The following is a 27,604-nucleotide window of genomic DNA, read 5'->3' as shown; positions in this document are numbered from 1 at the left end:
GACACTCAATGTATGTTTTCTAAGCTCCAGCCCTTGTGGAAAATAATCAACCTTTTTGCACCTTTCTGGGTTTTAAAACCTAAAATACAGCCTTTAAAAATGTATGTGTGTTGTGGGGTAGTGGGGTGCATTGCCAACAACATTTTCAGTGATAGATGGAACTTCTTACGGGACTGTCAATGAAAGAGATTTTCCAAATATCCCAGCAAACAGCAATTTTTCACAGCTCTGATCTCTCCTCCATTATAAACCCAAATTTTGGGTTGGGATAGGTAGATTATTTTAGGACATATCTTTATTAGAAATTAACAAGTGACGAGATTTTGTGGAACCTTTAAGAACTCATTTGTAATTTAATAAGTCGCTTGAAGGACTCTTATAGCCAAGGCTCAGAACAGCCTGACCTTTGAAAGCTGCTTCTGGTCCAAACATTTTGGGCTAATTCTTGAGGAATCTGAAATATTATTTTCCCCTCACACCCTTCTTTTAAGAGAGAGACATAAAAGAAACAAGAGTCTCCCTTATTCAGGGATGAGTAGGAGGGGAAAAAACCCCAACCAACATTTAAATAAGGAAACTAGCAGCTCTGAACAAACAAACTAGGACCCACAATGAAATGATTCTGCACTGCAATAGCCTTTAAAAAGAAAGTAATAGAGAAAAAGAGAAGGAAAGATTTTCCCCTTCTTCTCTTCCCCCCCACCCCCAACTCAGCTTCAAAGCTAAGAAGACTGTGCTGCGTGTAGTGCGTTGTAGTTGTAGCAGTCTGTTCTAAATACAGGCAGTATCTGTGATACTGGCACGGCAGGCCTTTAGAATTCCCTCCGGCTGATCTCTTAAACACAGACTGAAGAGATTTTTTTACAACGACCTTGAAACGAGCCCCGAAAAAAAATATCAAGACCTTAAGAGAAAACAAAACACAAACAGGTATGTGGCTCACAGAATTTTGTAGAAAACACACACACATACCCCCCACCCCCTACACACACACACACACATTTCTGGCAACAAGAAATTTCCTAAGAGTCAACAATAACAGATTAAACCCACCACTTGCTGTCCTGGAAAGAAACAAACCAAACCAAAACAAATCCTTTGAACATTTCTCTCAAGTGCAGGAGAGACACACTTCAGCAAAAGTCCAAGGGGAAAAAGAAAATTGCACCAAAGGAAAAAAAAAAAAAAAAAAGTGGGGGCTGGGATTGTTACATATGGCCAAAAATTTAAGCTTCTTTCAACACTGTTAGTATTGAAATAACACATCTTCTTTAAAACGCTTGAGGGATTAGATAGGAAAAGAAAAGGCACGCACAAAAAAATCCAACCGATGCCGATCCTATGATTTACGTAACACCACAAACTTGCAAAAGGCAAAAAATCAGAAGCAAAAATCCATAAACCATCAAAATACAGCAACCAAAAATCCCAAGCCACCACACCAGAAAGAAAAAACCCCAGAACGACAGCAAAAACTCCTGTCCTAAATAAAAATAAAGCAAATGAACCCACCGAAAACTGCTTGGCAAATATTTTTCTCGTGGTGCCTAATATTCTAGCTGGAAAGAGCTGTGGTGTTTATTGTTTTTTTTTTCTCTCTCTCTCTTACTTGCCTCTCTAACCCTACTATATATAACATACTTTTTCCAGTGGTTCAAACCTCTCGCTCCCTTTTGTGCCTTTAGCTCGATCTGCTGAGTTTATGGGTAAGAGAGGAGGAATTAGCCCCAGACCCAGGGAAAGCAAAGCGCACTCCCCCTCTTATGTCACCGAATAGCAAATTAGTTCTCAGAATTCCAGAGGCCGAGCTTTGCTACAGCGAAGGCGCCGACGTCACAGAGGAGGAGCCCACGTGACGGTGGCGGAGCAGGCCATACCATCGTCACGGGCCCGGGGAGGGAGAGCCACATTCAGGCCCCTCGAACCTCGAACCGGAACCTCCAAATCCGAGACACTCTGCTTATGCGGACCTCGAAATATACCGGATAGTGAAAAAATCTTGTGGCTTTGAGGGCTTTTGATCGGCCAGGGGAGGTAAAAATCTCGGCGAGCTGACACCAAGTCCTCCCCTGCCACGTAGCAGTGGTAAAGTCCGAAGCTCAAATTCCGAGAATTGAGCTCTGTTGATTCTTAGAACTGGGGTTCTTAGAAGTGGTGATGCAAGAAGTTTCTAGGAAAGGCCGGACACCAGGTGATTATTGCTGTTGCTGCCGCCGCCGCTGCTGCTGCTACTGCCGCCGCCGCCGCTGTTGCCGCTGGTGCCGCTGCCGCCGCCGCTGCTCATGATCATTATTTTACCTTTTAATTCTTTTTTTTTCCGCTCTTGCCAAATGCTTTGGCTCCAAGTTTTCTATGTGTATCTATTGATATAAATGTATATATTTATTTATTCTAGCTGTCAGGTGTTAAAATAAATGCCGAAGATTAGTCCCACGTCTCTCCCACTCTAGGATATAGATTTTTATGTATTTTTTATTATTATTGTTGTCTTTGAGTGAATCGGCCGGTTTGGGGAGGCTTTTGCCACCCTCCCTTGTGTTGTTTTGGTTTTTGGAAAGGAGGTGGAGGCGAGGAAGGAGGGGAATTAGGGGGCGGCCGGAGCAGAGAGGACGAGACAGTGCTTGGGGGTGATTCGGGCAAGTCTGGGGGCTGTCTGGCCCCAGACCGCGGAGAGGACGCGCGCTCGCGCTCTCGCTCTTTCTGCTGCTGCTTGCGTACGGCTTGTGATCTCTCTGGATTCGTGCGGCTGTGTTTTTTCCCTCTTTTCTCGCTTGCAAACTGCTTTCCTTGCTCCCTCGCTCCTGGCCTCCCCTTCCCTCCCTCCTCTTTTTCCTCGCCTCTTCTTCCTTCCCTTCCCCTGTCCTTCTGGGTGACTCCGGGAGGCAAAAAGGGAGGCTGCCCGCTCGCTCGCCCCGCTGGCTCTCTTCCATCGGCCTCGGTCTTTTAGATTCCCTGCCTTCGAGCCGAACCGAGATTTGGAAGGAAAAAATGCAAGCGAACTCCTCGGGTTTTTGTTTTTGTTTTTGTTTATTTTTGGTCATAAATCCAGATAAGATGAAGTATCGTGTCTACTATTTCCTTTCAGAGCCGTGATCTTCCTAACGAGAGCCGAGTGTTTTGGTGTCCCCTGCCCCTGTGTTTTGGGGAGCTTGGGGGCGGGGATGTTGAACACTTTGAAAATTATTCTTTCTTGGTTGTAGTCGAGGGTGTCGGGAACCTCCGCGCGCTCTCCCTGCTCATCCCGAGGAGACAGACTGATGGCGGGACAGGGTTTCTGGGGTGGGTGGGAAAGGGGTGCGCATTGCACGTGCGATGCCTTTCAGTGTGCGGGGGGACTCAGGGAACCTCGACAGGACAGCCCGGGAGAACGAGAAAGGTGGCGGGATTTCTGGCCGCCGCGGTGTTTGTATTTTGGGTGCTGCGTGACTCTGTGTTGGCTCCCAATGGCTGTTCCCTCCCTTTCCTAAATTTTATTTTATTTTTTTCCCATGGTACAAGCTCTGTAAAAAGGGAACTGCGGGCCTGAGCGTAGCGGACGCCAGGCTTCAGATTCCCGAGGTCCTTACCTTGGGCGAGGAGGAAGACAAACAGAGCCCCAGCCCGCGTTCCTTCTGTGCAAGACTCGGGAGGAGAGAAGGGCACTTTGTGGCGGTGGCTGGGGGGACCCGGCGCGGGAGGAGCGGGCGCGGGCGCGGACGCGAAAGAGAGATCTTTGTGAGTGATTTTGCAAAAATAGATTGTGAGGTTGGTTGGATTTGCAACCTGTGGCTCTCCTCGAGGGAGTAAGAATGGGGGAAGGCGGCGGCGGCGGCGGCCCGGGGAGGGAGTGGGTAGAGTTGGAGCCTCAGAAATCGGCTGAGCTCCGGGGGCGGGCGAGGAGAAAGGGGGGGGGCGGGCAGCAGGAGCTAGGGGCCACCCCGCTGCCGGATGTAGTGACCGTGGTAAATGTCTTGAGAACTGTGGGTTGCGTTGCCTTTATGATGCCGTGTTATTGGAACCCTGGCGAAAAATGGAACTAGTGTTGCAATAATGAGTTTTAAAGCTCCCCCACAGAAAACAAAAACACAACCGAACCAATTTTTTAAAAAAATGAAAAAAGACCCTCTGTGTTGTGTTCCCTTCTACGATGGTTGAGTTGGTGGCTCGGGTTTGGGGGGTGGGGGGTCCTGACAGTTGAGCAGATAAATGACCCCAAACCAGGTGCTAAAAGTCCCAAGCTGTTACAGGGCCCCCTGACCACCTCAGAGAGCCAATCTCCACTCCACCGCCCCCCTGCCCACGCCACCCCACAACCCGCCAGGATTTAATCTTTTATGGAGTTTTTTTATTTTCAATCAGTTTATAGTTTCCAGGAGGAAAGTCTTGTAACGCTTTACTTTTCCTCTTCTTTTTTTAAAGTAAAGTGAGTGTCAGCAGATGTGTTTTTTACAGTCTGGATTAAAAAAAAGTGGGGCAGGAGAGAGGGAACCAGGGAAAGGGCTGTTTAGAAATACAGTTTGTGGCTCTGAGCGATGCCACCGGCTTCCTCTACAGAGACTGCCAGTTTCCCTTTTTCTTTGCAAGGTGTGTGTGGTTTTAATAAATAACTTAAAAAAAAAAGAGGGGGCGGCAAGATCCATCAGGAGACAGGTATCTATTTTGCTCACTATTTACTACCAAGAGCCTTTGGCACTAGAACAGAACCTCGTAAATCTGCAGCCCAAGTTGAAGTTCATCTGGCCCTAGTCCACACGCTATTCCTGGAGGTAGCAAACATGAGCTCAAAGGAGAGAGATGAAATCACATTCTTGCTTTAAAATACATACTTTTTTAAAAAAGACGAAAAGGTATTTGTCTCTGGGGGAGGAGGAAATGGCGAACAAGTACCAGGAGATGGGCATTCCCTTACTCTAATGACTGCAGTTGAGTCTTCAGGCCAAAATAGAAACCTGTAGATGGGAGCTCTCTCTCCACTCCCCCCACACCGCCACCCCAAGTTTATAAATAGAAGTTTCCAGTATCCTCAGTATCCTATTTGGAAGACTTTCCAATACTAGAGGCTGAAGCATTGGCTAGTTTTAAGGGTCTGTTGATAGGGACAGTAAGGCTAGATGCTGTTCATGAAAACTAGGGACGTGAAGGAGACAGCCAGACAAAGTGGGAATTCTCCAATTGTCCCTTTCCTCTTCTTTTCAGTTTTGAAAGGTTTTATTCCAATGCTTTCTTGAAAAGACTAACTTATTCTAGGTTTGGTGGATAGGAATGGGACTCTAAATTCTTAAGTTGTCGTTTGCTGAGCCCTTGAAGAGTTCCAGTTATTGGTTGAGTAAATGGTAGCCATGGCTAGATGTCAAAACCCTTCCTTCCCTCTATCCCCTACAGGGTAATGACACTCACAACCCACTTTGTTGTGAAAAACTTAGAGATTTAGAGGAGGCGGTGCAGCAGCGCCACCCCTCGGTGGGTGAAACTATTGGCAAAAGTCAATTTTTGAAAAGTATTGGGAAGTGAACTTATGAAACATTTTTCCCCCCAGAGATTTAAAAAAAAAAGGGGGAGAGATAAAACTAACGGATAAAAAGGACTTTGCAGTTTATCAAGTAGGGAAGAAAAATGTTGCTTTCCAACTAGGATGGTGTTATATAATAGGCAACGTGGTTCATATATATATTTTTTATATATATTTATATATTCAAATATATATATATTTGGTGGGGGGAGGGTCCCCGGTTGACTTTAAGTAGAAGAGTTCTCCAGGCGGAGGTAGCCCGACCTTCCCCTTGGACTGACTTCTCAGGGCATCTTAATTCTGCTGCTGTCGGATACCGAGATAGTGAGGGATGTTTAGGTGTAAAACACCATAGTGGCTGGAAATGCTGTCGTTTTGCCGGCGGTGGCAGGACGTATGTGTAGGGGGTGTGTTGAGGAGGTTTGTGGATGGCGTGGAGCAATGGTAGGCTGGTCTGTAGCCCTCTGTGAGTCAACATCGAATGGCGCGTGCCGGTTTCCAGCACTGCGCAACAAGTGGGACCGCCGCTGCCGCCGGGAGCACAGCGAGGGTGCAGCGTAGTGGCAAAACTGGCTGGTTTCTCTTTGCCCCAGTGGAAGCCAGGAACGGCCCCTCCCAACCCTCCCGAGACCCACAACTTCACCAAAAGACCATACCCGACTCCCCACTCCCCCGCTTTGCCAGACTCAGTGAGCCTGAGTGGGATCCAGCTCTCGGCCCCCAGCGCCCCTTTCCTCCGAGAAGATCAGGAGTTTATTCCCGACTTTCTTTGCTGGACGACCAGTGTTTGGCAAGAATATCTGCCAATGCCGTCGAGTGCCATTCTGCTTTTTGAAGACAAGTGCACCTTCTTTCCCTGCCCAGTACATAAAGCTTTTCGGGGGGTGGGGGGGGGAAATCAACTTATGATACATGAAACCAGCCCCCAGATACCACGTTGTGGTTGCTAGAGGCGGGAGCATCGGGAAGAACGGAATGACATCCACTAAATTAAATGGTTTCTAGCTTTGCTTTTAGAGGCAATCACACCCCCAACCCTCGCCCCCACCAGACAGAAAATAAAGAGGGGCGGGTAGGGATCGGTGTGGAAGCTGCAGCCGCGCGGCGGTTCTCGGACGAGCTGGCCTGCCACCTAGCGGTGGGCTGAGATCGAGTTCGCGGTCATGGGCGGTGGGCTAGCCATTCCACCTCCCGGGCGGCGGTACCCTGACCAGATGCTAGCACTGACAGAAGGAGGGCACCCTCCAATGGGGATGGCATGCAACCTCCAAAGTTTTGACAAGAGGGATGAAAATCAGAAAGGCCTCGCTGCTCGCCCATCACTCAGCGATGGGCATCTATTTCCACTAAGAGAAACCACAAATAACCCGCTTCGAACACAACATCTTCCTGTCCCGGTGGCCCTTCTTAGGGGAAGTCGGTAGTGGAAGGATGCCATCTAGGAGCTCAGGGGCTTTGGGACGTACAACTCTGTTTTACAGTTGAGGAAACAGGCCCGACAAGGAGGCTTGTTAGTGGTGAGTTAGTGTCTTAACCAGGACCAGATTTTAAGCTTCTGAATTTCATGCCAGTGACTGAAAGTCAAAGGCGGGTTTATCTCAGCTCCTCTGAAGTATTTATGAGAATGGATCGGCTGCCAGAACCATGAGTTTAACCTCTTAGGCCACCTTTGTTGCCAGTGCTCATTGGAAACCGCTCCGCAGCAGTCTTGGAGGATTTTTTTTTTTAAAAGAAAATATAGCCTAAGATTTTCGGTAATAGACAAGAAAAGCCTAGATGGTGCTGAGGGGTGTGGGTCTTGGAGCTCGGGGGTTTGCGTGTTCAGAGTGGGATTAAGGCCTGGGCCAAAGACTTGCTGGGCGAGCCTCGATCCTGAAATCGCTCCCTTCTCCTTCCTAACATCCTTTGCATAGTAGCCTGGCGAGAAACCGTGTGTGTGTGTGTGTGGCCTGGCGAGAAACCGGGTGTGTGTGTGTGGGGGGGGGATCATGTGGATAGGCCAGAATTTGTGCCGCAACAGCTCCTCTGTAAAGTTTTCTTCCTCCGAGCTCGTGACTTAAGATGGCAAACGCGCGTCCGCATGCTGGCGGCCCCTAGCGGCAGCCGGCGCGCTCTGCAGCGGGAGACAGCACCGTCTCCCCCGCCCAGGTCCGCGGGGATCGAATTCAGCCTCTCCCACTGCGGGAGCCGTCCGAGGCCGCGTCGGAGAAACGCGCCTCTGTTCGGGCTGGAAACGAATCTGGGAACGTGTTTGAAGCGCGGTCAAGTTTGACTCATCGCTTTCCAAGGACAGTTAGTGCCTTCCATCTTCATTAACGTGAATAAGGACCTTGGCTGACTTCTTTCCAGATCGGATTTTTAAAGGCATTGTTTGCTTGAGGAGATCATGCTTCTCCCCTCCCCCGCCAGCCCTTTTGCAAAGGCTGAGCCCAGTCCAGCCAGGACGGCCGAGGGATCTCTGCTCCGGGACGCGATTTGCTGGCATTGTCTTCGGGCGGTTCTGGAAGGCTGTCTCGCGCTGAGCGTATGGGGAATGTCCCTTTTGCAACTCCTCTTCAGATCTTGATGATAAAACACATCCCTCTGTTTTATTGCATTTCCTAGAAGCTTGCAGGCTTGCAAGAGCACTTTGGCAGGAAACGTAATAGAAATGAAAGTCAGGACATAATGTCCCCGAACACTTCGGTTATCCAAAGCGGCTGCCGAGGCCATCGCATTATCAAATTCGCTTTTATCCCCTGTCGCCTCCTGCACCCTCCCGTCCCCCAGCCAAGAGGGCGAAGAGTGTCTTCCCCCAAGAATAAAAGCAACTCCGCCGTTTGACCTCACCCCCCGCCGCCGGATCACGGTGGTGTCTGCAGCCGTGCAGCTAGTTGGCTGAGACACCGCTGAGACCGGGAGCCCCATGGCAGGGCCCCTGATGCGGGGTTCACTACGGCAGTTCCAGCCTTATTAAAATTCCTTGTCCTTGTCCCTAAACAGTGCTTTACACTTTCAAATTTCCCTTTGGATTTTTCAGCGGGTTATTGGAGTTATTAGATTACCAATAATCCAACAGCCGGCCTGGCTAGAGAGGAGGGGGAAGGGCGGAAGGCATTCTCCAAATCGGGAGGCTCTGGCCAAACTAGGTCAATGGGAAGGAGGGGAGGGGCGAGAAAGGGGTTGACGGTTTCAAACCTTGATGGAGGGCTCTCTCTAGTGTTAGGCAGCGGTAAAAACACCATTAGGTTTGAGCTTCCGGAACCACGGGACTCCTAATTTCCAATAAATGCACTTACTTAATTTTAACTTCCCAGATTCTCATCTCTACCCCATATTAAATCCCAACCGTCTCTTTCACCTTTATCCTACCGGGCGAAGGGGTGAGAAAGCCTCAATGTAGGATTTTGAGACCAAAGAGACTCCGTCTTTGCAGACCGACTCCGACCCTTCCGCTGCCGCAGAAGGGATGAGCGGCGCAGTGTGACGCCACTGGCTAGTTTTAGGATCAGACTGCGGCCTTTGTGGCTGAGTCTTTCACTGTCCCCTGACCCCCGAAAGCGCACCCCGGAGCCTGCTACCGAGCCCAATTAGGACATGGCACCCGGGAGGGCCACAGGAAGGCGAGGCAACTTTGGAGAGTGCCAGTGCGTGCGCAGGGGTCGGGGCCCCGGCCTCTGCTGAGTCCAAGCAGTGTCTCTACGGTTTCGGGGAAATCGGTTTCGGAAATCCTTACGGCTTGGCAGCTCCTATTCTAAAGACTTTGGGCGGAAACCAAGGGGAGCTGGGTTCCCGTTCTTGCCAACGTAGGCGGAAGGGGTTTTCGATTTAGTTTTTCTCCAACCTTGCCAGGGGCGCCTATGATGGAGATCCTCAGCCCCTAAGGACTCCATCTTTTTGACCTTGAAGTCTCGCCCAAACATTCCCCTAAAAGAAAGGGGGTGAGAGAGAATGGAAGGCAAAAAGAGGGAAAAAAGCAAATAAACTTCGGAATCGGACAACTTAAAGTTTCGATATGAGCCTCGGATTGTATTCGAACTCCTGGGTTCTAGACCCAGCTCTGCTACTAACTTGTCTGACCTTCCCTATTTATAAATGGTTGTGGGTGAGAGGTTGGACTAGGTGAACTCTGAGAGCCCTGCACTCGGCGCGGACGAGGGATTTAGGGGAAAGTGTGCTGTATTCCCCGCGAGCCTTCCCCGGCGGCCCCGCCTCCCCGGGTGAATCCCCGGCGGCCGGCACAGCGCAGGCAGCGATCCTGGCGGCTGCCCGGGCCCGGCAGCTTCCTGGAAAGTTACTTCTTGTTGGAGCCGGCGATAGGCAAAGTGTGTTCTGTGAAATCCGCAAAGCCGAGATTGACTACGTTCCGGGAATGAGAGGGCTGTGCCATTCCCCTCATTGCCCGCTGCCTTGACGGCGTAACAGGGAAAAAAAAAAAAAAAAAAAAGGCATACACACAATGTTAGCTACCGAGGTGCACGAAAGGTTTTATTTGAATGTAACTAAATTAAGGGCCGCCACGGTCATACCACAAAGCCTCCATCGCGCCTTGCGGGGGGCTTCGAGGTGGATCGCCCAGGGGCGGGCAGTCCCTGGAAGACAGGTACGGAGTCGTCGGGGTGGGGTAGCGAGGTCTGCCTAGGCTTGCCCCGGCGCGCAAGGCTGGTGTTTGTGCTCTTATGTGTGAGCGAGAAAATGGGGCTTCCTGGTGCCAGCCCAGGGGAGGAGGAAGGAAAAGGATGGGGTCTTTTGTATTGGCTCGCTCTCTGGCTCTTAACCTCGCCTCTCGCTCTTATTTTATTTCTCTCTCTCTTTCTCTCTCTCTCGTTTCTGCTGTCTTCTCGCTCTCTCTCTTTGCTTTTTTTTTTTTTTTTTTTTTGGTTCCTGTTTTCTTCTTCAATGGAAAGTTCTTTTAAAGGATCTGCCTTCTCAAGGAGCCTAGTTGGCTCTGCACAAGGAAAGCGCCAAAGGAGCTAAAGGGAGGAAGGGAGGAGAAAACATGTAACTCTACCGTGGTGGTTACTGACCCAGCGCGGGTGCCGGTTGATTGGGGTGGGAAGTCCAGGTCTGGGGGCAGCGAGCAAGTGGCAGTTTCTCATTGACAGCCCTGCTCCTTGGAGATTGTTTTTGTGGGTAGTCTTGTGTGTGGCATTGGTGGAATGGCTGAATCTAGGAGATGAGTCATGTCCAGAACTTGCTGGAAATTGGCTTTGAGATTTGGAGCAAGGCTTCTCACCTGGGGCCTCAGTTCCCTCCCTAATAAAGCAGTGCTGTTATAAGGATAAGATGCAATCCTGAGGGGTGGGAAAGGACTAAGGGCTCGGTCAAAGTACAAACCAAATACTGGTGGTGCTTCCACACCTGTGGCATCTGGGGTGGGGGTGGTGACAACATTGCCCACACTCAACCCACATACTCAGGAGTCGGGGGTGGGGCTCTTAAGAAGAGTTGGCTTACAAAGGAGTGAAACTGCACCTCATGTATGTATATTTGTTTTTGGCCAAGCAGAGGCTTAGGGTGAAAAGCCCAAGGCCTAGCTGACAGTGGACACAGGAGAATTTGTTTGTTTCAGTCCGTGTCTGGAGTGAGTCATTGCCACTTGTCATGGTGAAATGGCAAATCTGGGCTTCCTGTGGTTCCAGAAGCCTGCGACTGGAAATCCACAAGCAAGCTGGTGGTTGAAGCTGGTTAAAGAACAGCCTAGGTATTCCAGAAGTGTTTGAGGGTCCCTTCCATGAGGGAAGAGAGGAAAGTTTACAAGTAAACCTCCCATGTGTCTTCAGCTTTCTTTTGCAAAGCAGAAAATCCTTGAAGTTTGGTAAAGACCAAGTTAGTCTATCTCTCTTTGCCTATCTGGAGTTGGGCTGGGGAGAAGAGGAGATAGGTTCTTTTGTCTTTTTCTGTCCTCTCCCTTCCCCACTTCCTTCCCTCCAGTCCTCACTCGCTCACATGCACACACTAACCTTGGAGCCGATGGGATTGAGTGACTGGCACTTGGGACCACAGAGAAATGTCAGAGTGTTTGGTTACAGACTCAAGGAAACCTCTCATTTTAGAGTGCTCATTTGGTAAGACTCAGCAGCCTGGAATGGGGCAAAGTGTTTGTGTGGGGGAAGGAACTTAAAAATGAGATTCACCCACATCAGGGTGCTGTCTTGCATGTTCTACAGCACGTAGGCTGATTTGGAAAGGGGACAGGAATTTGAGCCAGAAGACTAGGGCCAGGTCACCAACCATCTACATGGCCCAACATGACCTTGCTGGCCTCAGGCCCGTTTACCCGGAAAATAGCTCTACAAGGTTCTGCTTTTTTTTTTTCTTTTTACAGGAGGAAAGACAGTTCAAATGTTGTTTTGTTTTGCAGCCCACATTTGATCATAAATGAGGGTCTTACACCTATGCTTTTAATGATTTTGTTTTAGAGAAGCCACTTTGGAAGGAGGTACCTATTTCATTAAATCTCTTTAAGATTTAGTGTTCCCTGGCCAGTTCTCAGCTAAATCACATAGTTAAGTCTTTTACCAGCAGGGAGAAGCACAAACTTGGAAGCAATAGCATTCTGTCTGGTCTTAGACCCAGTAGGGAAGGGAGAGAAAACTTGGAAAAACAAGACAAAGGTTTTCAAGGAATACGTAGACATGACGTCTCAGGCTGTGTTCTGCAGAGTCTATATTCAGTCTTAATATTTCAGATAGGCAGGAAATGCTGCCTAGCTGTTTGCCTTGAGCAAGCCACTTGAACCCCTAAATCTCAGTTTCGTTGCCAGTGAAATAAGGATAAAGATATTGGCCCTATCGTCCTTGTGGAATCATTCTAAGACTTGAAAGATAGTATTTTAGCAGGTTTTGAATGACGTCCAGTATATTTAGGCCACGGACAGATCATTATTGTTAATGTTGACAGAACCATTTTTCTTGATTTTTATTTCCCATAAACTGAAGTGGCCTTTGGATGGTATAATTTTTTTCTTTGAAGAAGGAAATGTATGTATGTATGTGTGTATGTATAACTAATTAATGTATGCAACTGTACTCCCAGTACTCAGGATAAAAACATTATTATCTCATAGCTTCGGGTGCCTGTTGTTTTCGTAAGAGCAGGCTGGAAAATGTTTGTTAGCTTGTGGTAAAACCACACCAGCTGGCAAGCTGCAACTATCAAAGCAAAACTAAATGTGTATGTCCTAAAATAAGACTATAGTGGACAATCTTACATTCGTTAAATCAATTTCTGTTTGCTTTCTTCTCTTCTCTGCAGGTTTTCAGCAAAATTTTGGACTGTGAAGCAAGACATTGGGTAAGTAAATAAAATTATATGCTTTAAAATGTTGGGACACACTGTTTCTTTTGAATTTGCCAATACATGTGTTTCTGTGAACTTTGCTACTGTTCATTATGTGAGACAAGGATAACCAGTTCCCTCTACATCCCTCCTAGTCCTCATCCTTCACCTCTGTATTAGACTGTCTTAACACTTGCATGGTCAATCAGTCTGTTACTCTTTCTTTGTACAAACTAATTTAGCCAGCTACTGTGCTAATTCCTCAAGGTGCGAAAGTCAGGCAACTCTAAAGCCTAACAGTAGAGAGAGACCGATGGTGACTGAGATGATGAAATAAGATACTTATGAGAATAGCTGTGAGTTTTGAGAACCTCCTATAAACAAGGAATGTATTTCCAACTTTTATAACCACATAGGTATTACTACTTCCATTTGGGGAAACCAGAGCCCGAAACCAGTAAACAACCTGCTTAAAGTCCGACAGCTAGCAAAAGGCAAGTCTAGCCTGATAATCTTAAAACACAGTATCTCGACCGGGTGCGGCGGCTCGTGCCTGTAATCCCAGCACTTTGGGAGGCTGAGTTGGGTGGATCACGAGGTCAAGAGTTGGAGACCAGCCTGGCTAACATAGTGAAACACCATCTGTACTAAAAATACAAAAAAATTAGCTGGGCGTGGTGGCAGGCACCTGTAATCCCAGCTACTCAGGAGACTGAGGCAGGAGAATCGCTTGAACCTGGGAAGGCGGAGGTTGCAGTGAGCTGAGATTGCGCTATTGCACTTCAGCCTGGGTGACAGTGTGAGACTCCGTCTCAAAAAGAAAAAAAAAAGCAAAACACACAGTGTCTCTCCATTGCCACATACTCACTGCCTCTCAGTGCTTGGCAGAGTATTTGGTATGTGGGAAAAACACTCAACAAACATTCATTCCCTTTGCTTTTCCCCTAAAGGACTTAATATCCCAGCTTGCTGGATAAAAGTTATTTTCCCCATTTTAAAACTGTAAAGAATAATGGCCAGAGTTGGGCTATGAATTGTTCAAAGATCAAACACAAGGGACCTGAGTTGCATTCCGTACCTTAGCAGGCTGAGCCACCTGCTCTGATACCCATGGCAAGCAGGAAACAGGTTCTGGAGGACTAACAGGATTTTGGCTTCTTTTTTCAAGTGAAGACAAAATGGCCTCGCCGGCTGACAGCTGCATCCAGTTCACGCGCCATGCCAGTGATGTTCTTCTCAACCTTAATCGTCTCCGGAGTCGAGACATCTTGACTGATGTTGTCATTGTTGTGAGCCGTGAGCAGTTTAGAGCCCATAAAACGGTCCTCATGGCCTGCAGGTGAGGGGTCTGAAAGGAAAGGGTGGGTGAGTCAAAGTGGGGTGATGGTGCTGGCGGCCAAGCAAGGCGGAACATGGAGGCCTTTTACTGCATCTGGGACGACGTCTCGCTTTGTCTCCAGATCTCAGCACCATGACCTAGCAGAGTAGGCTCCCAAGTGAATGAATGAATGAACGAATGCACTTTTAGAAAAGAAAGAGTCATGTTCTGTGGGCAGAGAGGGAGAAAAATTATTTACTGCCCCGAGAAAGGATGTGTTTGGGGCAGACATGGAGAACAACTTCAGTTAACCAGTGGAAAGATGACAAGATTTCAAATGAACTTTCTTTAAGTAGCTTAAGCAAGTTAATTTGAAATATTTTGCTCTTTTATGCTATAAATGTATTTATTTTATGCTACAACTGAATCTCCATGGGTGTTCAGAGTATATGTAAGAGTTAGTGAGAGAGAACTAGCTGATTCTTCATGTTCATTAAGTATTTCGAGTTTTCAAAGCAATTTTATATTACATGATATCATCTCCCTGGATCTTTTTAGTAGCCTTCAGTGTTGTGCATTGCACTATTGTCTTCATTTTATCGATGGTAAAAGGAAAGCACAGGGAGGTTAAATGATGTAGAATCAGGGATCTCTATTGCTATTAGATAACTTATCCAATATCTACTCTAAGCACCTGATTTTTAGTAGTGGAAATAACAGAGGCTTATAGAGATATAAAAATAATAGATAATGTTTAGTGAATGCTTACTATATGCCAGGCATCATTCTATATCCTTTACATTTTCATTCTTGCCACAACACTGTAAGGTAGACATGATTGTTCCTCCTACTTTGAAGATGAGTAAAGCAAGATGCAGAGAAGCTAAATATCTTACCCAAAGTTGCACAGCTACTTGGTGGAAGTCTGGCTCACTTCTAGCAACCCACTCAGAAAAAGTAGAATCAAGAATCAAGACGATAGCCCAGAATTCTTGTTTACAATTGAGTACTCTTTCCACCACCAGACAGCATGGCACCTGGAGGCATTGCTTGGGGTTTGACTTGGGTCTTCTAGGAATAACAGACCCTCTTTTAATCTATGGACTTTGATAAAAGCAGTAGAGTATAGATGTAGGCATATTTTTATTTAGTTGTCATTCATACCCAAATTCTAAAAAAAGATAGAATTTTAAAAATAAGTATAATTGCAATAGAACAAGAGGGAATGCTTATGCCAAAGATAGACTAGGAATAGTTACTGCAAATGGGGGCTAAATTAACTCTGGTAATCCGTGCAGTTAAGACTAAAAGGAAAATAGGCCCTGTGACTTTAAGAATATTCAGTTAACCCCTCTGATCTTAGTTCCCCTATTTGTAAAGGCAGAGAATGATAGTACCTACCTTGCAGGGCTATAAGGAGCAAAAGATAATGCATGTAAGGTGCTTAATGACTCTCTGACATTTGGTAAGCTCTCCATGAATAACAGCTATTATTAATTACCATAGAAGTTCTGGAAGTAGGCCCAGGGGAAAGGGGCTGAGTATCAGTGCTGACTGTAATGGATCACAGATTCTATACGTCTACTAGAGTGGGCTATTTGTTTGTTTTACAGTGGCCTGTTCTACAGCATCTTCACAGACCAGTTGAAATGCAACCTTAGTGTGATCAATCTAGATCCTGAGATCAACCCTGAGGGCTTCTGCATCCTCCTGGACTTTATGTACACATCTCGGCTCAATTTGCGGGAGGGCAACATCATGGCCGTGATGGCCACAGCTATGTACTTGCAGATGGAGCATGTTGTGGACACCTGCCGGAAGTTTATCAAGGCCAGGTGAGTTGCTGCCTGGGTGGAAGTCTCGGAGATGGAAGAGATAGTCCCCAATCAGAAACGTTTGATAATTCATGCATACGGAAAAAATACTCCTCTACGATATGCTGCAACCCACATTTCCACTCTTTTTGCACACTTCTGCTCTTCTTAGCTCTTGTGCCCCAGGCAGACTTAACTCCTGTGGCTGTGCAGATATGTCCTATGCGTTACCGCATCTTGCTTTCTTCCATTCACTTAATATACCCTCTCCTCGACCCATCCTGCAAGGCCAATCTTGGATGCCAGCTCTTCCGTGGAAGTTTTTCTGATGACCACTTTCCCTCCCTCAGTTCTTCCTCTGTGTTGTGAAGCATTTTGCCTGTGCTTTAAACTTGCCTTCTATTTTAATATTTGCATATGTATTTTAGTTCTCCTTTAGACTTCTATTACAACTATTTACATATGTGCCTTAGTTCCCTACCAGACTGTGGGCTGCTCAAGGTTACAGGGGCTATCTTACTCACCTTTTATGTCACACTGCTCCCACTAGGCAGGACATTTATTGAATTGAATTGAGTTCACTGAGTTTAACCTCCTACCTGAGGGGTGATAAGACATGACTTTCATTTAAAGGTGAGGAACTTGAGATCCAAAGAAGGGAGGGGCTTCACTACGTGAAACAGAGACTCAGAGCTTAACTTCTTTAGAACCATTTGATCCAGCCATGCTAGGGTGATTGCATCCTTGCTCAAACAGAAGGGGTTTCCAGGCTGTGTTTGAAAACCTCCAGGAGCCAGAAACTCAGTGTTCCCAGAACCACACGGCATACCTTGGACAGTTAGAAAGCTTCTCTTTTTGGCTTCTCTTTAACCTTCTTATTGGTTCTAGCTCTGTTAACTGTCATCATGGTAAGCTTGCCTATTTATTTCACCCACATGATGTTCCTTCAGGTATATACAGCTGGAGTTCTTTGTCTCCTGTGTGTGCTAATGGTGGCAAGATCATCATTGCTATTATTTACAAGTACTTTCAGTGGATCAGGCCTTGTGCTTAGAATGGCTGAGTAACTTGCTCCATGTCACCTAGCTGCTAAGTGGCACAGCTGGGTTTGCAAACCCGATCTGGCTGCTCTAGACCAGGGATTCTTGTATTGGCATTTGCTGCCTGTTCTCTATATAAGCGTTCATCAGCATCTGGGACAAGTTCTTTCTTCAGTAGGTTACTCATTTGTGTATGATCCTCCAAATATGTCATACCAACATTGTATAAATTCTTCTTTTCCTGTTTCCCTATGTGCAAAATGGAGATAATAATAACCACCTTTCCTTCCTTTCAGGATTTTGCATGGGTGAAAATGAGATAAGGGCTTTGAAAGTTTTATGTGAGCTATAAAATTTTATAACATCAGAAGAGCTATAGGTTCACACACATGCATAGATATGTGCCTTAAACATACACGATTATGTCTAATCAGGCACAGATCATGCCGGTAACTCACTTCCCTTCTCTGGGCCTCTATCTTCCCAGTTGTAGGCTAGATTTCCAGGCTTCTAATGTAAATGCCTTGTAATTGTATTTCCCTGCTCCAGAGCCATGTCACCTACGTCTAGCTAATTCAAACACAGATGTGGTTACGTAAGTACCACTGGAAGGTCATCTGTTTAACAGTTCTGATTTCAGGCCGGTGTCTTTCCTCTTTTTTTCTTTCACAGTGAAGCAGAGATGGTTCCTGCCATCAAGCCCCGTCATGAAGAGTTCCTCAACAGCCGCATGCTGATGCCTCAAGACATCATGGCCTATCGGGGTCGTGAGGTGGTGGAGAACAACCTGCCACTGAGGAACGCCCCTGGGTGTGAGAGCAGAGGCTTTGCCCCCAGCCTGTACAGTGGCCTGTCCACACCGCCAGCCTCTTATTCCATGTACAGCCACCTCCCTGTCAGCAGCCTCCTCTTCTCCGATGAGGAGTTTCGGGATGTCCGGATGCCTGTGGCCAACCCCTTCCCCAAGGAGCGGGCCCTCCCGTGCGATGGTACCAGGCCAGTCCCCGGTGAGTACAGCCGGCCGGCCTTGGAGGTGTCCCCCAGCGTGTGCCACAGCAATATCTATTCACCCAAGGAAACAGTCCCAGAAGAGGCACGAAGCGATATGCACTACAGTGTGGCTGAGGGCCTCAAGCCTGCTGCCCCCTCAGCCCGAAATGCCCCCTACTTCCCCTGTGACAAGGTCAGCAAAGAAGAAGAGAGACCCTCCTCAGAAGATGAGATTGCCCTGCATTTCGAGCCCCCCAATGCACCCCTGAACCGGAAGGGTCTGGTTAGTCCACAGAGCCCCCAGAAATCTGACTGCCAGCCCAACTCGCCTACAGAGTCCTGCAGCAGTAAGAATGCCTGCATCCTCCAGGCCTCTGGCTCCCCTCCAGCCAAGAGCCCCACTGACCCCAAAGCCTGCAACTGGAAGAAATACAAGTTCATCGTACTCAACAGCCTCAACCAGAATGCCAAACCAGAGGGGCCAGAGCAGGCTGAGCTGGGCCGCCTTTCCCCACGAGTCTACACTGCCCCACCTGCCTGCCAGCCACCCATGGAGCCTGAGAACCTTGACCTCCAGTCCCCAACCAAGCTCAGTGCCAGCGGGGAGGACTCCACCATCCCGCAAGCCAGCCGGCTCAATAACATCGTTAACAGGTGATTTCAGAGACAGTCTGGGTCTGAGGTCGGGGATTACCTGGGCAGGGCTCCACGTCATTTCTTCTGATGGATACAAGGGTTTCTTCTTTCTTGCCTGAATTGCTGAGCCTATTAGAGGTGTGGAATCAGTGCCTATTGATTGAGTTAGTCTAAGTAAGGAAGTATATTACACTGAAGTAGTGTATATGTTTTCACAGCAAGAGAGAGAATTCCCTTCTGGGGCAGAATAGCGTTCTGTAAATCCCACAGGCACTTCCTGTGGTCTTGATGTGGCAGGGGACCATCCTGCTACCCTTGGACTGAGAGAGACTGTGGGCTACGGAGCAGCTCTGGCTCAGTTTGACCCTGGTCAGTGATCTGTCCGCAGATACTGTTTGGAGATAAACTTGAGGACAACTCTGAGGTCTCAGGGCCTGAGTGGGCAGTCCAGCTCTGGCCTCTGGGCTTGCCAGCACACAGGGAGGAGAGGGTGGTCTTGAGGCCCTGCCCCAGGTGCTGAGGCTGTCTTCACTCCTGCCCACAGGTCCCTGACAGGCTCTCCCCGCAGCAGCAGTGAGAGCCACTCACCACTCTACATGCACCCGCCGAAGTGCACGTCCTGCGGCTCTCAGTCCCCACAGCATGCAGAGATGTGCCTCCACACCGCTGGCCCCACGTTCCCTGAGGAGATGGGAGAGACCCAGTCTGAGTACTCAGATTCCAGCTGTGGTGAGTCCCTTTCCCTCCCTCCCCTTGTCAGGGAGAAGGAAGGCCCCTCTGCTCCATGGGTTTTGGGCTCCATTTTACTTCTGCTGTTGTCTCTGATTGGAGCAGTCCTCAATTGGAAGTCCACTGGCACTCCAAGTCAGCAGCCGTTCATCCCACGCTTCGCTTCTTAGGGAACCGAGCTAACCAAAGCGAGGGATGGGGTATTAGCGTTGATCTGGGGTAATCAGGACTTACTACACAGTCTTTTTAGCTTCATTCCAGCACAAGTAGCTTGTGGGACTGGCTGCAACTCCCAGAGCTTTCTCCATTCCTCAATACCAAAACGACTGGGACTGACCTGTGTGCATGTTATTCTCTGCCAGACTGTACATTCTGCAAGGAGAAGCGTTTGACCTTATTCATTCTTGCATCCCCCATAGGTAGTAGTAAGTCCCTAGCATGGAGTAGGAACTTAGTAATATTAGTTGAGTTAAAAGAGTTGAAGAGAATTATTAAATTGGAGTTTCTGGATAGTCGGTGGTTGGCATTCCCAGTTTTTACCAGACAAAAAAGTCTAATTCTTCACCCAGCTCTGGCTACAGTAATAGAGCCCAGTAGTACCTAATCAGGGTTAAATCACCGTGACTTGTCATTTTCACATTGTTACAACAAATGAAAAAAAAAAAAAAAATCAGCTGCTTCCAGCAAGAGATTTGGCACAGGGTCATGGACCCATAGACGGGAGAGCGAGAACTGTCCCCTCCTGCCCGCTGGCTAGTTTTGCCTTTGCTCTGAACTCCAGTTCTTTTTCTCTGGGCCTCTGTTCCCACTTCCACCATCAGCTTTGGTCTCCCAATCTCACAGGAGGATTTGGAGACATGAGATCCAGATAGGTGCAAGGGTGACCACAGTGTTCGTCGTTAATTCCTCCTTCAGTGACCTCAAAGTAGAATTGAATTGACCTATATCTTACATTCCTGGAATGCTTTGTGTTTTCTTTTGTGTAATATAATATCCTCCTGTGAGGTAGGCGGGACAGGGATTTATTATCGGACTTTGAAGACTGATTTACAGAGAGAGGCTCAGAGGTAAAGGGTCTTGCCTGAGGGCTTCTGTGTATCAGTGTAAATAAAACCATAAACTTATTTTTAACAATCAATTCTCAGAGCTCTTGGGGAAAGAAAATCTCTGTTGAGCTTTCCTCACACTGGCGCAGGCCCTCTGAACACCTATTTGTTTGACCTTCCCTTCTGTACCTTAATTCAGTCCCTCTCCTTTCTCCCTTCTCTATGGCTAAGACTCTAAATGCTAAGAAAAATAAAGTCCCCACAGATCCTTTGCTCTGAGCTCCCATGAATGTCGGGTGGGTGAGTGAGGGACTGAGGGTTCAGCTTGGCACAGGGGGTAGCTACAGAGGAGAGTGGCCTCAGAGCCCTACCTCCCTTCCTCGTGCTGACGTTGGTGTCCCCCTACCACCCTCCAACAGAGAACGGGGCCTTCTTCTGCAATGAGTGTGACTGCCGCTTCTCTGAGGAGGCCTCACTCAAGAGGCACACGCTGCAGACCCACAGTGACAAACCCTACAAGTGTGATCGCTGCCAGGCCTCCTTCCGCTACAAGGGCAACCTCGCCAGCCACAAGACCGTCCATACCGGTATGGCCCTGCCGCACCTGACCTGAAGTCTCCACAACTATTGGGGCAGGACAGGGAGAGGATCCTAGAGAAAGCTGCGTGGGGCCTGAAGACCTGGTGGGGCAAGGCAGGAGGCAGGACCCATCCTGGCCTGAACGAGGGGCCTAACGCTGTCTTGTCTTTGCTTGGTGTCTTGACTCATCCACTCCCTGTGTCCTTTGTCTTTCCTCTGAGATGCTCTATCCTGCTTTTCTGCCTTTGCTGGGGTCAGAAGTGTTAATCCCATGTACAGGTGAAGAGACTTAAGTCTGGGGAAGACAAATAGATTCGATTTTTGTAAAGCCGGGAAAAAAAAAAAAAGTTCTCTTAATTTCTTTCAATAACTTGTTCCTTATCAACTCACATTCCTTTACCAGGTAGCTTCTCATGACCTGATTGTTGCTTAAAATCTCTCTTAGTACTGTAAATGGCCCTATTATCCCAGAAACTTTCAGGAAGGAAGGTTCAGCCATTCTATTGGTTTCCTCTGCTTGAGCATCTACTCAGACCCAAGCCCCACCCCTCACCCCTCTTGCAAATGGAATCCAGCTGTAGTTGCCACAAGTGGAAAAATATGTTTGTTCTAAAAGAGGGGAACTAGAGCAGCCTAATTGTGTCTCCCTGGTGAATGAGTTGATGAGTGAAACTGTCTTATCCAAGGGAAAAGCTAGAAGAGTCTTCCCAGGTAATCTGAAGTAGCCCCTCAGGTTGCAGAAAGGGAAACTGAGGCCCAGAGAAGGAGAGTGACTTGTCCACGTTTCACAGGCAGATAATCCTAATGACAAAGCTGCTTCTAAAGCCCAGGCTTCCTGGAACCTCCCCCTCTCCTATCCCACACCTGGCATTGTTGCTACTCCATGCCACCACTTGTTTCTTGGCCCTGGTCCCCTGCAAGGTATGCAGGTGTGTGTGTGAGAGAGGGCTGGCAGGCGTGGGGCAGGCCCCTGGATTCTCTCTCCGACATTCCCTAAGGGAAAGGAAAACACAAGTGGCCTCAGGGAGGAGCAGGCTGCTTAGGAATCCAGCAGCCAGAGACTGCAGAGACCTTCCTTATTGAATATGGCTTTTCTTTTTCCCCTTTTCTCGGTAATAGGTGAGAAACCCTATCGCTGCAACATCTGTGGGGCCCAGTTCAACCGACCAGCCAACCTGAAAACCCACACTCGAATTCACTCTGGAGAGAAGCCCTACAAATGCGAAACCTGTGGAGCCAGATTTGTACAGGTGAGCAGAGTGGCCTGGAGAAAGGCCCGGTCAGCCCCTGTGTGCTGATGAGGGGCTGCTCAGAGGCCTGCAACCCACCCCAGACGACCTCTCATGCTTTCTTCTTCATTCAGGTGGCCCACCTCCGTGCCCACGTGCTCATCCACACTGGTGAGAAGCCCTATCCCTGTGAAATCTGTGGCACCCGTTTCCGGCACCTTCAGACTCTGAAGAGCCATCTGCGAATCCACACGGGAGAGAAACCTTACCATGTACGTAAGCCTCTTGAGGCCGCTCTCTGGCCTGCGGGGATGTGGAGGGCAGGGAAGGAGGTGGAGCAGGGAGACAGTAGAACTGTTTGCTCCCATCTCAAGCACACAGTGGGGCAACCACTATGCTAATGGTTGGAAGACCTAGATCTGGGTCTGATGGCCAGACACCCTGCTTGACCTTGGCCCAAGCCTTAGGGCACTCATCTTCAAAATGGGGGTATCACACTAGGTGATCTGGGCCTTAGAGAAGAGTCTAGACTGTAGATACGTATATTTGATTCCCTCCACCTGGATTCATTCATTTCACAAATACTTATTGAGTGCCTACTAGACACCCCATACTGGGCTAGATGCACATTTAAGAGGAGCTAAGGTGCTTGAGAAGGAACAGTCTTAGGAGGAGGAGAACAAAAAGAATGTTATAAGAATTAATGATGTGACAAGAAAAAATTATTTAAAAAAAGCATAGAGAAGAGTCATTTTAAGAAAGAGGAGGCGGCCAGCTGTGCAGCACGACACTGTGGGCGGGTCCCTGGGATTGTAGTGTTCTAGGGCTGGGTCTCAGCAGTTACAGCCTGTGTGCCAATGTCTGAACATTCCATGAACTAGGAATGGTTTTTACAATTAAAAAGCAAAAGAATATTTTGTGCCGTGTGCAAAGTATATGAAATTTAAATTTCATTGTCCCTAAGTAAAAGGTTATTGGAACACAGCCATGCTCATTTGTGTACATTTTGCCTATGGTTGCTTTGAGGATTTGATGACATCCTTCTAGGTGGTGATGGGAACAAGAAGTAATCAATGAATAGTTAACCTACCTACCGGAGGTTAACCTACAAAACATGGTTATTTTTGTTCACTTGTTTATCAAGCTGTGAGTGAATATCTTCTTACTTGCTGTTTGCTCTTGGGCAAGTTAGTCATCCTCTTAGCACCTTAATTTCCTAATCTGTAAAGTGAGTTTGATAATAGTGTCTACTTCATGCAGTTGTAGTATTAACTAATTATTGAAGTGTCGAGTGTAGCACAGGCACATAGTAATAGTAAAATAAATATCTGCTATGATAATGATTTGCTAGAATTTTAGATGCATAGGATATCAGAGTTGAGAATGACTTTCAGCCTGTATTGGCCCAGCTATTCAGAAGGGAGATCCAAGGCCCGGAGAGAGAAACGACATGCTGGGGACACACAGCAGTGAATGGCATAGATACAGTCGACCCCTATGTCTCCCAAGACCAGAGATTTTACACACGGCCCTGCTCATTTTGTATTTGTCTTAATCTATTTCCATTTTCACTTTAAAACATATACTCTATCTAAACATATTTTATTACCCTTTTTGTCTTAGAATAGTTTTAGACTTATAGAAAAATTGCAAAGATTGTACCGAGGGCTCCAACCTGTACCCATTTTATCCTATATCGTTAACATCTTACGTTAGTTCCATAGATTTGTCACAACTAATGAACTAATACTGATATATAATTACAAACTAAAGTTCATATTTACTTACGTTTTCTGTTTTTATCTAAGAATGTCCTTTCTCATTCAAGATCTCTAGATTATCCCTTTACATTTCGTCATCCGTGTTACTTTTAAGTAACTTTTATCTAAACTAAAGTGCTTATTACCCATTCGTTGAATTCAATCAAGAAATGGCTCCACTTGCTAATGTTTAGTTAGCTTATCTAAGATGCATACCCTACGAAAGAATATCACTGCATTTAAAAACATTTACCCTAGACTCCAGAATATCCATGAGTTCAGACTGATCTAGTCCATTTGTCCAGGTGTATTTAGATTAATTGCATAATTGGAATAAGAGGTACATTCTGTTAGATACTAGGAAGATTATAAAGTTTAGAGAAAAATAGCCATTGCCCTCAAAGTGTTACCCACTTGAGAAGGATCCATGCACACGGAGGGCTGTGTGGTAAAGGTAGAACTCTTACAGAGGCTCAAAGGAAAACAGGGATTATTTTCATCCTTGAGAGATTCAGAAATAATAATTAGAGGAGTTTGCATCTAACTGCATTTTTGGATAAGACTTGAACTTGTGGAGTTAAGGCAGGGAAGGACATCTCTAGCAAGGGAGAAGCAGAAGCAGCACTTGGGAAAGCAGGGAATGGACATTTGCACGATGCTAGCTTATCTGTTGGCAGAAGCCTGGATGTATATGGGTTCTTCACCTGGCCTTGGAGAGGCAAGAGCTGCCCCTGTCCCTTGTAAGGAGAATCTTCCTCTCTGGGTCTTTGAGCAATGACACCTTTCTTGGGTTGATGACAGCTAACAGTTTGCCTCTGATATCCCTGCAGTGTGAGAAGTGTAACCTGCATTTCCGTCACAAAAGCCAGCTGCGACTTCACTTGCGCCAGAAGCATGGTGCCATCACCAACACCAAGGTGCAATACCGCGTGTCAGCCACTGACCTGCCTCCGGAGCTCCCCAAAGCCTGCTGAAGCATGGAGTGTTGATGCTTTCGTCTCCAGCCCCTTCTCAGAATCTACCCAAAGGATACTGTAACACTTTACAATGTTCATCCCATTGATGTAGTGCCTCTTTCATCCACTAGTGCAAATCATAGCTGGGGGTGGGGGGTGGTGGGGGTCGGGGCCTGGGGGACGGGGAGCCGCAGCAGCTCCCCCTCCCCCACTGCCATAAAACATTAAGAAAATCATATTGCTTCTTCTCCTATGTGTAAGGTGAACCACGTCAGCAAAAAGCAAAATCATTTTATATGTCAAAGCAGGGGAGTATGCAAAAGTTCTGACTTGACTTTAGTCTGCAAAATGAGGAATGTATATGTTTTGTGGGAACAGGTGTTTCTTTTGTATGTAAATGTGCATTCTTTTAAAAGACAAGACTTCAGTATGTTATCAAAGAGAGGGCTTTAATTTTTTTAACCAAAGGTGAAGGAATATATGGCAGAGTTGTAAATATATAAATATATATATATATAAAATAAATATATATAAACCTAAAAAAGATATATTAAAAATATAAAACTGCATCAAAGGCTCGATTTTGTATCTGCAGGCAGACACGGATCTGAGAATCTTTATTGAGAAAGAGCACTTAAGAGAATATTTTAAGTATTGCACCTGTATAAGTAAGAAAATATTTTGTCTAAAATGCCTCAGTGTATTTGTATTTTTTTGCAAGTGAAGGTTTACAATTTACAAAGTGTGTATTAAAAAAAAAAACAAAAAGAACAAAAAAATCTGCAGAAGGAAAAATGTGTAATTTTGTTCTAGTTTTCAGTTTGTATATACCCGTACAACGTGTCCTCACGGTGCCTTTTTTCACGGAAGTTTTCAATGAGGGGCGAGCGTGTGCCATCCCTTTTTGAAGTGTAGGCAGACACAGGGACTTGAAGTTGTTACTAACTAAACTCTCTTTGGGAAAGTTCGTCTCATCCCATTCTGCGTCATGCTTGTGTTGTAACTACTCTGGAGACAGGGTTTGGCTGTGTCTAAACTGCATTACCGCATTGTAAAATATAGCTGTACAAATATAAGAATAAAATGTTGAAAAGTCAAGCGGGCTCGGTCTGGAGGGCTTTTCTTGCATTGGAATGGGGCCTGGCCTGGGTCTTGCTCCCTCAGCTCCTAATCTAGTGGAAAATGCTCTTGGAGGGGAGAGGCTGCTGGCTGCTGCATTCTCACAAAGGAGCATCATTTGAGATGAGGCTAGGTTCCTGGTACCTTGGCACGAACGCACATTTGGATCCCAGCACCAGGAGAGACTGTGGACTCCAGGCCCTTTCTGAAGAGCTCACGTGGGAGATTTTGGAAGGATCTCCCACTCAGCTCTAGGCTAAGCATTTTGTTTGTTTGTTTGAGACAGAGTCTCGCTTTGTCTCCTAGTCTGGAGTACAGTGGTGCGATCTCAGCTCACTGCAACCTCTGCCTCCTGGGTTCCAGTGATTCTCCTGCCTCAGCCTTCCAAGTAGCCAAGTAGCCGGGATTACAGGTACGCACCACCACGCCCAGCTAATTTTTTGTACTTTTAATAGAGATGGCGTTTTGCCAAGTTGGCCAGGTTGGTCTCGAACTCCTGACCTCAGGTGACCTGCCCACCTCAGCCTCCCAAAGTGCTGGGATTACAGGTGTGAGCCACCATGCCCGGCCTAGGCTAAGTATTTAATGACTTCCCTGCTAGCTCTGCTGACATAGGCATCTCTTCTTCCTCTGGTCCTCAGTTTGCCCAGTCTTGGAAGTGAGAAGGCCCATCTTGCTTCCTGGCTTCACAAACAATTCCTCTCCACTCAGCTCATGGGGCAGTATGAAGGCATGTGGCTCCAGACATGTATTTCTCAGCCTGAGTGAATGTGGGCTTTTTGGTGTCTGCTGGGTGATTGGCAGACATCTGCAGACTCAGAAGCTTTATGAATGGTTAGTAGCCAAGCAAACCTCTATCCCTGCAGAGGTGCCCTGTCCCAAGAGCCCTGTGGTAGAACTCAGCCACCTCCTCCAATGTGACTTGGGACAAGTACTTTCCCTCTGGGTCCCCCTTCCAACCTTTCATGAAAGTGAACGACACCATTTATGATTCCCTGATTCAGATGCAAGTTCACCTAGCTTGCTTTGGCACCTAGTTTTATTTTACCTCAAAAAACCCCAAGGATCAAGTTTGACCTGAGAATAGTGAGGACAAGTGTGGTTCTGGTCACTGGCCCAGAGGAGAAGCCTGCACACCCCCCTTCCTGTTCCTGGGTGGCAGTGGGGAGGGCATGTGGAGTTGAGCCTGTCCCCAGGGCCGTGGGCCCACTTGTTGGGCAGGCGTGTCCCTTGGCAGTGCCTTTGCAGCAGGCTCCGAGCACGTGCTGGGAAGCTATGGGAGCTGACCACGCAGCGCCCCACAGAGAGCCTCAGAAAGGCACAGCACCCTCTGCCAGCTGCATGGCCTTTCAGCTCAGGTTTCCTTTGAAAATGACTTTAAAGGACTTGCCAGCTCGAGGCCTCAACTCACCCTGCTCTTTGAAAAGGGAGAAAATGATCCTTCTGCTCCCATAGAAACTTGGCAGAAGAACTTACAAAACAGACAGCTTCAGGAATGACAATTCACAGGCCTAAGGGAAGCTGGCCCCAGGGTCCCTTCGCTCCCAGAGTGCCTCCAAGTTTGTTTGCATTTCATGACTGTTTAATAGAGAGATGGAGGGGCGAGGGCAGATAGCGTGGGTGGCCATTTAAACAAAAGG

The 27,604-nt window shown here is 47.3% G+C and overlaps 1 protein-coding gene and 1 long non-coding RNA gene across 3 annotated transcripts in view; one reads left to right on the top strand and one right to left on the bottom strand.

Annotated features, from left to right (window-relative positions):
• Positions 1 to 1,873: 1,873 nt before the first annotated feature.
• On the top strand, positions 1,874 to 25,943 carry BCL6 (B-cell CLL/lymphoma 6). 2 transcript variants are annotated; one of them, XM_011961599.1, is made up of 11 exons: positions 2,142 to 2,191; positions 10,375 to 11,535; positions 12,725 to 12,763; positions 13,917 to 14,087; positions 15,680 to 15,901; positions 17,593 to 18,564; positions 19,091 to 19,275; positions 20,741 to 20,908; positions 22,020 to 22,150; positions 22,264 to 22,401; positions 24,720 to 25,943. In XM_011961599.1, exons 2-11 carry the CDS (start codon positions 11,417 to 11,419, stop codon positions 24,861 to 24,863), a joined length of 2,289 nt encoding a protein of 762 aa, XP_011816989.1. In that variant the 5' UTR covers positions 2,142 to 2,191; positions 10,375 to 11,416; the 3' UTR covers positions 24,864 to 25,943. The 2 variants fall into 2 exon arrangements, with proteins under 2 accessions (XP_011816990.1, XP_011816989.1); XM_011961600.1 differs by lacking the exon at positions 10,375 to 11,535 and having other exon boundaries at positions 1,874 to 2,191.
• The window catches only part of LOC105525824, a 29,870-nt gene continuing 17,458 nt past the window's right edge, over positions 15,193 to 27,604 (bottom strand). The window contains exon 3 of the long non-coding RNA XR_001003982.1: positions 15,193 to 15,237. This is a non-coding gene — a long non-coding RNA (uncharacterized LOC105525824). The remainder of the gene's footprint in view (positions 15,238 to 27,604) is intronic.

This window comes from Colobus angolensis, unplaced genomic scaffold (assembly GCF_000951035.1).
Source record: "Colobus angolensis palliatus isolate OR3802 unplaced genomic scaffold, Cang.pa_1.0 Scaffold56, whole genome shotgun sequence".
NCBI lineage: Eukaryota > Metazoa > Chordata > Mammalia > Primates > Cercopithecidae > Colobus > Colobus angolensis.
This window is presented reverse-complemented; position numbering and strand designations above follow the sequence as displayed.

Excerpts from the sequence above, each read along its gene's own strand:
- BCL6 (XM_011961599.1), top strand. The coding sequence starts at position 11,417 with ATGCACACACTAACCTTGGAGCCGATGGGATTGAGTGACTGGCACTTG. Across the intron at positions 22,151-22,263 it reads GTGGAGCCAGATTTGTACAG|GTGGCCCACCTCCGTGCCCA; the intron begins GTGAGCAGAGTG and ends TTCTTCATTCAG. Across the intron at positions 22,402-24,719 it reads CGGGAGAGAAACCTTACCAT|TGTGAGAAGTGTAACCTGCA; the intron begins GTACGTAAGCCT and ends ATATCCCTGCAG.